Source organism: Mus caroli, chromosome 9, assembly GCF_900094665.2.
Source record: "Mus caroli chromosome 9, CAROLI_EIJ_v1.1, whole genome shotgun sequence".
In the NCBI taxonomy this organism is placed as follows: domain Eukaryota; kingdom Metazoa; phylum Chordata; class Mammalia; order Rodentia; family Muridae; genus Mus; species Mus caroli.
Window position 1 is genome coordinate 31,085,472 of NC_034578.1, and position 12,739 is coordinate 31,098,210.

General features: G+C 42.7%; 1 protein-coding gene across 2 annotated transcripts in view; it reads left to right on the forward strand.

Moving 5' to 3' along the window:
- Nucleotides 1–12,739, forward strand: part of Cdon (cell adhesion associated, oncogene regulated) — an 88,400-nt gene that overhangs the window by 32,876 nt on the left and 42,785 nt on the right. For both annotated transcript variants that reach the window (XM_029481843.1, XM_029481844.1), the window contains exons 4-8: nt 1,434–1,580; nt 2,449–2,592; nt 3,560–3,847; nt 4,442–4,711; nt 10,945–11,298. In XM_029481843.1, coding sequence (XP_029337703.1) covers nt 1,434–1,580; nt 2,449–2,592; nt 3,560–3,847; nt 4,442–4,711; nt 10,945–11,298 — 1,203 coding nt within the window. The remainder of the gene's footprint in view (nt 1–1,433; nt 1,581–2,448; nt 2,593–3,559; nt 3,848–4,441; nt 4,712–10,944; nt 11,299–12,739) is intronic.

The following is a 12,739-nucleotide window of genomic DNA, read 5'->3' on the forward strand; positions in this document are numbered from 1 at the left end:
GAACCGCCAGACTGATTTCCAGAGTGGTTGTACAAGCTTGCAATCCCACCAACAATGGAGGAGTGTTCCTCTTTCTCCACATCCTCGCCAGCATCTACTGCATTTTTTATAATGGGAAAAACTTGGGGCACTGATGTGAGACTTGTATGCATATGAGGAGTTCTTATCCTAAGCTTTCTTTGACTGCGGATAGCTGGGGAAAGATACTGGAACCTCTGTAGCCAAGCCTAGTGGCCTAATCTCTAGTCATAGTGTAGAGATGATTTCTTTAAGTTAGCACAGGACAGTTTTCTAGTATGGATTCTGGGCAGTCTCTTGGAGCATCTTTTAAAGCCCTTAATATCAATACAGACCAATCAGTTGGCTTTGATACTCATTTATGTCATGCAGCCCTCCATCCTTCTTTCACATCTAAATGTTTTATTTCCCTCAATTGCCAGGGTATTGTAATTTATGTAATTTAAACCAGGCCAAGGGAACAGGGAGAAAAAAAAACTGACTCTAAAGAAAGGAATGTGAAGAATTGAACTTATGGAAAATCTGGAATGCATGGTTTTTCTTAGTACGTTTGAGCCATCTGCCTCTCAAGTGGCGATGGCTTCCAGTAATGGAAAACGGCTTTGTGAGGGCACCCCTATTTACAGAACCAATCTGGACTGCCCTGGAGTAGTGAGTTTGTCATAACTGAGAAGAGTAAATGTTTTTGTAGAGCTGTGACCCATGCACAGCTCCAAGACACACACTGGAGGGTTGATTTCCTGGAGGCAGGCAGCTGGCTTTCTCGGGTGGTGAGGATAATGAAGAACCTGCTCACTCCACAGTGAACTGTTTAAACTGAGAGGAGGCAGCACCAGACCGGTGCATCCAGGCGCAGTGGGCTACTGTGCTTTACAGCAGCCTGGGTTCATTCCCTGAAGCCTGAGCATCCCTCTGGATGGGAAAGGATTTGTCCGGACAGAATGGGAGTCAGTTTGCTTTGCAGTTCTCTCTGGTGGCTTTGGAGCAGTTTGTTTTCCTTACAGCTCCCTGAAGGCAGTGGCTTTGAAAACCTCTGTGTCCTGACGTAGCTGTCAGTCCTCAAGCACGCCTCCTGCTCCAGCGGCTTTCTCATATGGAAAAACAAAAAATGTTATTTCTGGCTGTGGGGGTACACACCTGTAATCCTAGCAGTGGGAGGCTGAGTTAGGAGGATCACAAGTTGGAGGCTAGCTTCAGCCACATGATGCTGTATAATGAAACCTGCCCACAAACAAACAAACAAACAAACAAACAAACCAAAAAAGATCCTGCCGTCCTCAAGACTGAGATCGGCTGGCACAGACCCTGCCGTCCTCAGGACTGGGATCAGCTGGCACAAATGGCCATTTCACGTTTCCAATCTTTACGCTTCCTTTGAATTGTCTTGTATTCATTTGTTTACTTGTTCATTTCAGCTCTGGGCGATTTCGATTCATCAACAATGCACGTTATTACTGCAGAAGAGAAAAACACAGGCTTCATTGGCTGCAGGGTACCACAGAGTAACCCCAAAGCTGAGGTGCGCTATAAGATCCGGGGAAAGTGGCTGAAGCAATCCACAGGTGAGTCCTGTTTGGGGTGTGCTCTCAGAGGAGGAAGCTGAGACAGCTGGTTACATTAGACAAGTTACTCCCAGGACTCGCCCCTTAATCTCCCAGTGCCTTATTTAAAACCACTTCTTTGAGAAAATGTCCCTCAGGGGCGTGTATAAATAGGATGATCTGTCACTTTCTTCCCTTCATTTGATAAAGTGTATCACACCTGGTGTGTGCCCTGTATGCTTTTGTTTGTTAGGCTGTTAGACACCTCTTTATCTGCCACCTCATCCTCCATACTGGAATGTAAAGTGCATTAATGCAGGGCCTTTGTCTGCTCTCTGCATTGCCATGCCATGACTGGCTGAGGACAGCTACTCCTTGTGTATTTATCGAGAAACATGTTGAGTAGCCAGTGGCTGAATGCTGTGTGGCTATAGGTTGTGATGTGTCCACATGGATTTGTGCTCATTGTGTCTTGGTCCAAATAAGGTTTGTGGATTTTCTGGCTCTGACTGTCTGCTAAAGGTTTTTGAGTTGGGGTTTTGCTATGTGAGGATTCCTGGGCTTGTCTTTTCTTTCTCCTTTGTAACAAAGCTTCTTTGGCTGTGAATTTACTGCTAGTCTTCTGTGTAAATCTCAACAGTGGCTGTTAGTTCCAGTTGAGTTGTGGGGTCTGTAGGAAGGAAGAGCCTGGAGCTCTGTAGGTGAGGATGACCTTGACCCTCTGACAGGCCTTCCTCTGCCTCTCACGTGCTGGGATTATAGACATGTGCCTCCGTGTCTGATATCATGTGGTGGATGCTGGTGCTGAACCCAGGGCTTTGTGCTAGACAAGATTCTACCAATCGAATTGCATCCCCAGGCCCTGACTACATCCTTCTACCTTCCCCAGGAAACTACATAATCCTTCCCTCAGGAAACCTTCAGATTCTGAATGTGTCCTCTAAGGATAAGGGATCCTACAAATGTGCCGCCTATAACCCTGTCACCAGTGAACTGAAGGTTGAGCCCACTGGCCGGAAGCTCCTTGTGAGTCGTAAGTATTTGCCAGGATGCTGGTGGCTTGGGAAGGAAGAGTCCCCACAGGCCTACCTCAGGCAGCATTGGCAAAGGAAAGCTCAGCACGGTTTTCAGTCCTGGTTTTATTTATTTAATTATTTATTTAAACGTTAAATTTATTTTTTTTTATGCATGGGTATTTATTTGCCTGCATGTATGTTAATGCACAAGGTACATACCTGGTGCCCATAAAGGCCAGAAGAAGCACTCATATCCCTTGGAAGTAGACACACAGATGGTTGTAAGCTTTAATGTGAATGCTAGGAATAGAATCTGAGCCCTCTGGAAAAGCAGCCAGCACCCTTAACCACTGAGTTATATATATTTCTGCCCATTGGTGTGTTATGGAGTAGTCCTATGTCTGTTATTATTGTAGTTTTTAAAGATTTATTTATTTTATGTGTGTGTGAGTTTTGCTTACATGCATGTATATGCACCATGTGTGTGCCTGGTGCCCAAGGAGTGTATGAGATCCAGGCACGTGACTTATGGATGTTGTGAGCCAGCATGTGGGAGTTGGGGACTAGACCTGGGTCCTCTGAAAAAGCAGCAAACTGTTGAGCTATCTTTCTGGCCCCCATTTTTTAACATTAAAAAAAAAAAACATAACAATCTTACAGCAGTGCTAAACAAAGTGGTGGTTAACTGTGGAAACCAAGAGATGCTGTGCTTTCTATCCAGTGTGACAAAAGCCGTGGTAGCTGAAGAAGAGCATAGTGGCTTTAGACTCAAAACCCCTATGTTTCCAAAATGCCAAAAAAAAAAAAAAAATCCAAAATATTCTTATTTAGGCTCTCAGAGAAAAATGATTTTGCTATGCATAGGGCCTCGCCACACAAGGGAGAATTGGAAGCAGCAGTTCCCCGTGGTGTTCACAGCCCAGACAAGGGGAAGGGTGGACACGAGTCATTTCTGATGTTATTTTGTTTCCCTTCCTTTCCCAGGTCCTTCCTCGGATGGCTTTCACATTCTTCACCCTGCTCTTTCTCAGGCATTAGCTGTCCTTCCTCACAGCCCCGTTACCTTGGAGTGTGTGGTGAGTGGGGTTCCCGCCTCACAAGTGTATTGGCTGAAGGACGGTCAGGATGCCGTGGCAGGAAGCAACTGGAGAAGGCTGTACTCTCATCTGGCCACAGCTAGTATCGACCCAGCGGATTCGGGGAACTATTCCTGTGTGGTGGGCAACAAGTCCGGAGATGTGAAACACGTCACTTACATGGTCAATGTACTGGGTAAGGTCTTTCTTATTCAAAATGGGGTTTCATTTCAAATAGGGTCATTTTCCTAGTCTAACTGGTGTTTGAAGGATATTTGTGAGCGGAAAATGAGACATAGACTATTAAGAACTAGCCACATCAGTAGCCAGAACTGGGTTCATTTCTGCAAAGGGATGCTGAGTGGACTGTATCTCTGGGTGGCATAGAACATTTGGCATAATGTGTCCTTGGGCCCTCATCCTCACTACATGCAAAGATGGGAGAGTGGTGCACATGTGGTATGTGCGTGTGTGTGTGTGTGTGTGTGTGTGTGTATGCATGTGTGTATTCGTTGGTGTTAGACCCATATAATGGGTTGACCCATGTAAAAAAGCAGACTCTAATATAGTAGCCACATATTTATTTATTCTGCTGGTGAAAGTTAAAAGTAGATCTCACAGTGTTTCTTGACCACAGCAGACAGAAGGATGTAAATAAAAAACACGGAGATTTCACTACCCAGTGCTAGAGGCAGATTCTCCTTATGTGTGTTACATGTGCCTGCTTTATTGTCAGAGCATGCTTCTCTGTGTCTTATGTGATTCTTACACATGTCTGTTTTATTTTCAGAGCATGCGTCAATTTCTAAAGGGCTGCACGATCAGAAGGTGTCCCTGGGGGCCACCGTACAATTTACCTGTGATGTTCATGGGAACCCAGCCCCCAACCGCACCTGGTTTCATAACGCACAGCCTATCCACCCCTCCTCACGGCATCTCACTGAAGGAAACGTGCTGAAGATCACCGGGGTTGTCATGGAAGATTCTGGGTTATATCAGTGCGTAGCAGACAATGGCATTGGATTCATGCAGTCGACTGGGAGACTTCAAATTGAACAAGGTGTGCTTGTAGGTCATGTAATCACAAGAAATTTGACTTCATAGGCAGGCTTTTTCAGTAATTAGAAATGAAGTCATGTTTTTGAAAGAAAATAATCCTGTGACTGTCTGAGAACTGGGTTTGTTTTCCATGGTCCTTTGTAGTGACAGACTGGGATTTCCATGATGAAGCCACCTCACTTAATCAAGCTCATAGAAAACATTGTTTTGGGATAGATAGATAGATAGATAGATAGGTGGCTTAATGGTTAACAGCATTGGCTGAGAGCACCTGTATGACAGTTCACAACCATGTACACTCTAGCCTCAGGGCATCCAATGCTTTCTTTGTGCTACGTGGGCAGCAGACATACATAGATATACATGCAGACAAAGCACCACACACATAACACAATTTTAATGAAAAACTTGTGTCTAGGCTGTAAGTATAGCCCCAGTGGAATAGCATGTGTGATTGACTGGGTTCCTGTAGGCCCTAAATAATACACTGTTGCAAAATATGCATCTTAAACACTTTCTAAAGGTATATAGTAAAGTCTACAGTCTCTCTCACCCTCCCATCCCCACCGCCAGCCAACAGCTAGTCTTTTCTTTAGAACCAACTGGTTTTATCAGTTCCTTAAATAAACTTCAGTGCACACATACAAGAATTATACACTACAAGTGTGTGTATGTGTATGTGTGTATTTTGATTGTCTTTTAAAGGTGTAAATCATGCTAGAAGTGTTTCCTTTAAAACGTTTGCTTAACTATAGTTAGAATTTCTTCTCATATGATACACCAAACCATATTTTTATTCTTTAAGATAAATGGCTGCTTACAATTTCATTTTATACTTGCAGTCATTTGACTAGCATCTTGTTGATAACTGTTAGAGATATGATGAACTTTCAATTTTTGTCGTATGTGTGAGTGTCTCCAAAAGAAACTCCTAGAAGTGATCTTGTAGATTAAACCTATGTATACATTAGAAATTTTAATAGATACTATTGACTTTCTCTTCATAATTATCATGAGTTCATACTTTCGTGAGCATTTTGTATGCTGTTTCTTCACATTCTCACTAAAACATAGTAGGGATCAATGTGTGTGTGTGTGTGTGTGTGTGTGTGTGTGTGTGTGTGTGTGTGTGTACACATGTGTTCATGGAGGTTGAAGTTAGGTGTCTTGCTGAATTCTTGTATGTTTTGAACCTGAAATTCATTCATTGAGCTAAGCTGGCTGGGCAGTGACCTTTGGGGATCTGTCTCCTTAGCCCCATTCCCTGCACTGGGCTTGCAGATACTAAGTACCCACCCACACCCAGCCTTCACGTGGGTGGCAGGGATCCAATCTCATCCTCGTAATGACTTTGCCAACTAGGTTGTCTCCCAAACCCACCTTTTTTCACATTTTTATTTCCCCCAATCTTTGAACTCTTTTTTTTTTTTTTTTTTTGGTTTTTCGAGACAGGGTTTCTCTGTGTAGCCCTGGCTGTCCTGGAACTCACTTTGTAGACCAGGCTGTCCTCGAACTCAGAAATCCGCCTGCCTCTGCCTCTCGAGTGCTGCGATTAAAGGCACCACGCCCGGTGCCAATCTTTGAACTCTTATGAGGAAAAAAAAATACTTTTTAGTCTGTACTTCTTTTATTTTGGGTAAAATTAGGCATCTTCCCATATGTTTGCAAGACATTTAGACTTACTTCTTTACATATTAACTGTCCTTTTGCCCATTTGAAAATTTAAGTCTGGGGTATTTCCCTTAATGATTTATAATAGGGAACTTATTCGTGGTGCAAGTTTTAAATATTTCAAAGTTCAGAGCATCCGTGTGAGACAACACCTCTTTGATGTTAGTGTGACAAATTTAGAAGTTAATAATAAAAACAAACATTTTAAAGAAAATGATCATGCATTTGGAAACATTAAATTACACTTCAAAACATAGTGAAAGCTTAAAATACTTTAAGCTGAATGGCGATGAAAATGCAACAGATAGATGTCTTAGTTACTGTTACTATTGCTGCGAAGAAACACGGTGAGCAAAAGCAAGTTGGGGAGGAAAGGGTTGATATCTCCCACAGTTCCATGTTAACAGTTCATCAAAGCAGTGAGGGCAGGAACTCAAGGGCAGGAGTCTGGAGGCAGGAGGTGATGCAGAGGCCATGGAGGCTGCTGCTTCCTGGCTTGCTCCACATGGCTTGCTCAGCCCGCCCTCTTATAGAACCCAGGACCACCAATCCAGGTGGCCCTACCCAGACTGGGCTGGACCTGCCCCATCAATCACTAAGAAAATGCCTTTCAGCTGGATCTTATGGAAGCATTTTCTCAATTGAGGGTCCCTCCTCTCAGATGACTCTAGCTTGTGTCAAGGTGACATAAAACTAGTCAGAACAATCCATCGTGCCCTATGGGAAGATGACCAATGTGCAATTTAGGACTTTTACAGCCTTATGTGCTTACCAAAGAAAACAAGTAAAGTTGAAAATTATTGAGTAAATCAAAGGAACATTAGATTGGAAGAAGTCAGAAGACAGGAGAAGCAAAGCCAAGAGCAGAAAGCATCTAAGAAAAGAAAGGTAGAGTGCAAGGTAAAAAGCGTAGAAATTGGTTCCTGGTAATGTCTAATCCAGTGGCCCGATCTCTGGTAAACTCAAGTAAAAAGGCGGAGATAAAGGGACAGTATTAAGGGAAGGAAATTGTAAGTCTCAATATAAAAAGTATTAAAGTAATTGATAGGACAACAGATTACTACTATAATCAGCTGTGGTGTTAGCTCTGACCACTAAAGACTTGAGATGATCAGTTTAGAAGGAAGAAAGCTTTATTGAGCTCACAGCTTCAGACATGGTCACTTGGGCCTGTTGCTTTGGGCCTATGGCAGGCAGTATAGAGAGAGCATCATGGCTGAAGTAAGTCTAGAGGAGACCTGCTTAGGTCATGGCTTGGAAGCAGAGGGACAGAAAGGGGGCAAGTTTCCAGTCTCCCCTCAAAGGACACACCCCTGGAGACCTAACTCCTTTTTCAACTAGGCCCCATCTTGTTAAAATGTCGTTATCACTCAAGTAGCCTGGCAGCCTGTTGACCAAGCTTTCAACTCATAGGCTTTTGTGGGGAACTCCAGATTTGGATTATAACATGGGCAAATTCTAAGGGAAAATAGAACTTAGCAAAGCTGACTTAAAGTAAATAAAAAACCGAAGTAGGTTGTTTTTTTTTTTTTTTTTTTTCCTACAGCTATGGCAGAAATTGAATTAGGAGTTAAGTTTTTCCCACAAAGGAAACATCAGGCCAGATGGTTTTGTAGAGTAGTAGACCTTTCCAGATATTACACAACTCTCCCAAAGAGAAGGGGAAATGGAAAGTCTCTAGTCAGTATAATCTGAAGTCCAAAATCACAGAAAGATGGGGTCAGAAAATGAACTAAAGGCAGGTCTTATTTTTGTGAACATAGGTATAAGAATCATAAATAATGTATCATTAAGCCAGGAATGTATAGAAAATACATACCTTGCTGAAGCACATATTTCAGAAGTCTGCCATAAAATGTATTGCTCACCCTATTTACTGTATAAAGGAGAGAAAAAACATGATTAGCTCATTAGAAGTAGGAAAAAATGAGATAAATCTATGTTAGTCAGAAAAATGGAAATAGAACTTGATAAAAGGTATCTAGCAAAGACTTAGATAAAACATCTCTTACCGTGAAAATGTGTGAGAAAACCCAGCCAGTACAGAAAGACACAAAGAAATTAGAAGGAAGTAATTCAAACAGTTATTAATTTATAGTCAGTATTGCCATTGTATAATATCCAAAGTGCTTGCTAGCTCTTATTTATATATTTTATTATTAAAATAGTAATATTTAGCAAGAAGCTAGGTGAAGACCTAAATAAGCACAAATAATTAGCCTTTCTGTATACCAGCAACAAACAAAATATTATTTAAAAGTCTCTTGCATATTGGTAACAAAGTCATATATGAAGATACATTCTAGGTTATGGATAGCAACATTTGGAATTATATGGTAATCTGGTCTTTTCAGACTTTTTCTGTAGATTTATGCTACTCCAGTTAGAATCTTACCAGAATATTTTGAAGACCTGGGCTCTACTGGCACCTGCCAATAACACCAGGACTTGGAAGGTAGAGGCAGGGGAATCAGGAGTTCAGGGCCATCCTTTGCTTTGTAATTATTTTGAGTCTATCCTGGATTATATGAGAATGCATGCATCTCCGTGTGTGTGATGTGCCTGTGCATGTTCGTGTGCCTAGGCATGTGCGTGCGTGCGTGTGTGTGTGTGTGTGTGTGTGTGTGTGTGTGTGCGTGCGCGCGTATATACCCATGAGAAAAATGATCTAAAAGTTTATAAGTGTAAGCAGAGGCTCCAGAATAACTAGAGTATTCTAAAGGCATGGGGAACTTGCTGTAAACATAAAGAGCCAGTAATAATTTCCAATGCATTATACTGCTGCAGGAACAAATAGACGCCTTGACATGACAGAGTATGACAAAAGTCTCTAGACGGAAAGGACTAAATGGACTGGCGTTGTGTACTCCATGGGGGAGGATATCTGTTTCAAGTTTTGACTTGAATTAATTAATCATCAGAGTGGAGTAGAAAGTAAAATTGAATATCTAACTCACATAGTACATAAAGATAGATTCACAAGGGAAGGTTTTTGAGGGATATGTTGGAGGGAACCTGTTTGACCTGTGAGTCAGTGTTTTAGCAGGTCACGGATGGCATTTATGAATGGCACATAGACCTGCCAAGCAATGTACTGCTTCTTCAGTCCTCAGGGACATACACGTTCTAGCCAGCGAGAGCTGTACCCATTCATGTGGGAAAATTCAGAAACCATTGAAAATCCAGTGTTCTTGGATTCATCAGAGATGGCAAATAGGTCTAGAGAGAAAGAAATTCTCTGGAAAAAAATGTCTTCTGTGTTGACCAATATTTTATTGTGGCATTACTTAAAAATCCCTCCAGAAAATACCAGGACCAGGAGGGAAGACTTAGTGCCATTTTGATTTAGAAACAAAATGGTGTTCATGTCCATGATAAAATATATATACACACATATATATATATGTCAAATTGCATTTAAGACAGATTTTTTTTCTCTCTCTCAGACTTTATCTAATGAGATTTCACCAGAACTGACCGTTTTCTTGAACGAATATTATGTAGTTTTATGTTTCTTTACCTCTTTCATGTGATGTGTGTACTTACCCTTCTGTATTTACAGCAGTCTAGTAGGCACAGTACACCTACTGGAATCTCAGTAGATTTGTTTATATACACTCCTTCCAGGAGGACAGGAAGTCTATGTAGGAAATTTGATGAATCTACAACTATGAAAAATTCTACTTTTTAAAAATTACACAGTGTAATCTGAGTGTGGGCACTCCTTTAATCCCTGAATTCAGGGGCAGCCTGGTCCACAGAGCAAGTTCCATGATAACCAGGGTCACATAGAAAAACCTCTTTTTCACACAGCTCCCCTCGCACACAAAAATTATACAGAACATCCTGCATGGCTTGGTGCTGGAGCCCTGAGGGGGTGGCGAGGGAATGAAGAAAGGGCAGGCACACATAAACACATTCGGAAAAGCTGGCATTGCATGGGCTGTGCCCACTCTACTGTAGGACACCTAGCTGACCTCAGGAGGAGGATTTCCGGGGAGCAAACTCAGGCTATGGTCATCCCAGAGGCCAAAGCTGCTACTGTTTGTGTTTTGCACGCATTGTCAGTATTCACATGGGTACCAGAGCAAGGCTTTGCCAGTACCCTGAGCCTAACTCACCTGGGAACGCTTTGCAAATTCCTATGGGGTTTTAGGAATTGAGGTCCTTGTCAGTAACTTGTCAGGACTTCACCCTCCCCTTACACATTTACTTGGGGGCTTTCTCTGCTTCTCAGAATTATGGTTTTTTTTTTTTAATGTATATGTGTGTGTGTATATATATATATGTGGAGGTCAAAGGAGAACTTGTGAAAGTTAGCTTTCTTGCAATCATGTGTGTTGCAGGGATGGAACCCTGTCATTAGGATTGAAGGCACGTGCCTGTGTGGGCTCTGAAACATTCTGCTTCCAGTTGTCAGTTCTACAGGGTAAAAGTTGAGGACAGAGCTAATCAGAAAGGGGATATCTTTGCGGTATCATTTCTGCAGTAGGATGAAGTTACTTTGCAAGGCAGATGCTATCATATTCCTAGTTTTGATTATGTAAATTGTGTTTCTTATAGACAGTGGACGGAAGCCTGTTATAGTCACTGCACCAGCAAACATAGAGGTGATGGATGGAGACTTCGTGACTTTGTCTTGTAATGCCACTGGAGTGCCTGTCCCAGTCATTCATTGGTACGGCCGCCATGGATTGATAACCAGCCATCCATCTCAGGTCCTTAGGTCCAAACCCCGAAAGTCCCACCTGTTCCGGCCTGGGGACCTGGACCTGGAACCTGTCTACCTCATCATGTCCCAAGCTGGCTCGAGCTCTCTGTCTATTCAGGCAGTCACTCTGGAGCATGCTGGGAAATATACTTGTGAAGCTACAAACAAACATGGCAGCACACAGTCAGAAGCATTCCTCACAGTTGGTGAGTCATTTTCAGCATTTTTTTTCCTCAGTAGAACAGTATCCTTTTGTAGTAGGGGAAAAGATGTTTTGAAAGGTCATTTTAATGGATGTATGTTTTCCCTGTGGCAATGAAATGCAGGACCATGTTTGGGGGTATTTTGCTGTATGGGAACCAGGTGGGCCTTGGTCTCCATTTCACATTTAATTCTTAGGAATGAGCTCAAAATATAGTCTGTCTGTGTTATTAATGACTTGGGGTTTTGAAGTTACTGAAGAGGTTTTTTCACCTAGTTTTTGGAGGAGAACATAAGAAGCAAGATTCAAAGTCTGAAGGGTTAGCATGTATCGACAAGAGACTTAGGGTCCTATCAGATTCCCGTATATGGCTACCTCAGTTATCTTTCTAGTGGGATATGTAATGGTATTTATATTCCATTGCTTTGGCATGATGATGACTTTGCAGTTACACATGATGTCTGAAGTACTCCGATTCTGACCTCCTGTCAGGGGGCGTGTCCAACAGCGTTCCCCAATGTTAAGGCAGTGCATGGTGGAGTGGTTTATTAAGCTGGTTAGTTATTAGTTAGTTGTCAGTCAGCTGTGTAGATTGTTGCTGTGTTTGACTGCTGAGATGTAGGGTTTCCAGTACTGTTTTAGTATGGGGACACTGAGGTTCCTGCCTTAGACACTCTTCCAGGGCTTTAAGTGACCTTTTTCTTCCCGGGCCCTCTGATGTCTCCTCTGGTTATAGAGCCTGTGGGATCCAGGTCAGTGTGTATCCTGGAGTTCATGTTCATCTCTCTGGATAGTGGCTCTGGGCTCCAGAGTTCCCTGCTTTAGTTAGTTCCCAGGCCCCGCTCTCCTGGGTGTTCTTGCCTGTCCTGTCCTCCATAGATGTCCTTAAAGCAGAGAGGAGCCTTGGGTGGTCTTGGCAGAAAAGTACTGGTGCTAGAGTTGGCTGTTAACATTGCTGTTTGTTTGCTCTCATAAACAAGGAGTCTCTAGCTCTGGATAAAGCTAGAGGCTAGAAGAGAAGTGTGCAGAATCTAGGGACCTGCATTCTCCTATGTGAATGTGCTATGTGATGCCTGTTAGAGTGGTTCACTGTGTGGACATGAAGTCTGTAGGCTGTGCTGCAATAATGCAGTGTGCCAACCAGAGGCCAGCTGCTGAACACTGCTTCTTCTGATGTGGCTAATGTCCTGTTCATAGGATTCATATGCAAGTCCAAGAGGCCAGGACAGGAAAGCTCTTACAATGGTGTCTGGTAATAGAAAACATTTTATAAATTTAACATATTAGGTTATGAGTATTGCTGTCTAATTACAGATAAATTATCGTTATTCGCCGGGTGTGGTGGTGCTCGCCTTTAATCCCAGCACTCGGGAGGCAGAGGCAGGCGGATTTCTGAGTTCGAGGCCAGCCTGGTCTACAAAGTGAGTTCCAGGACGGCCAGGGCT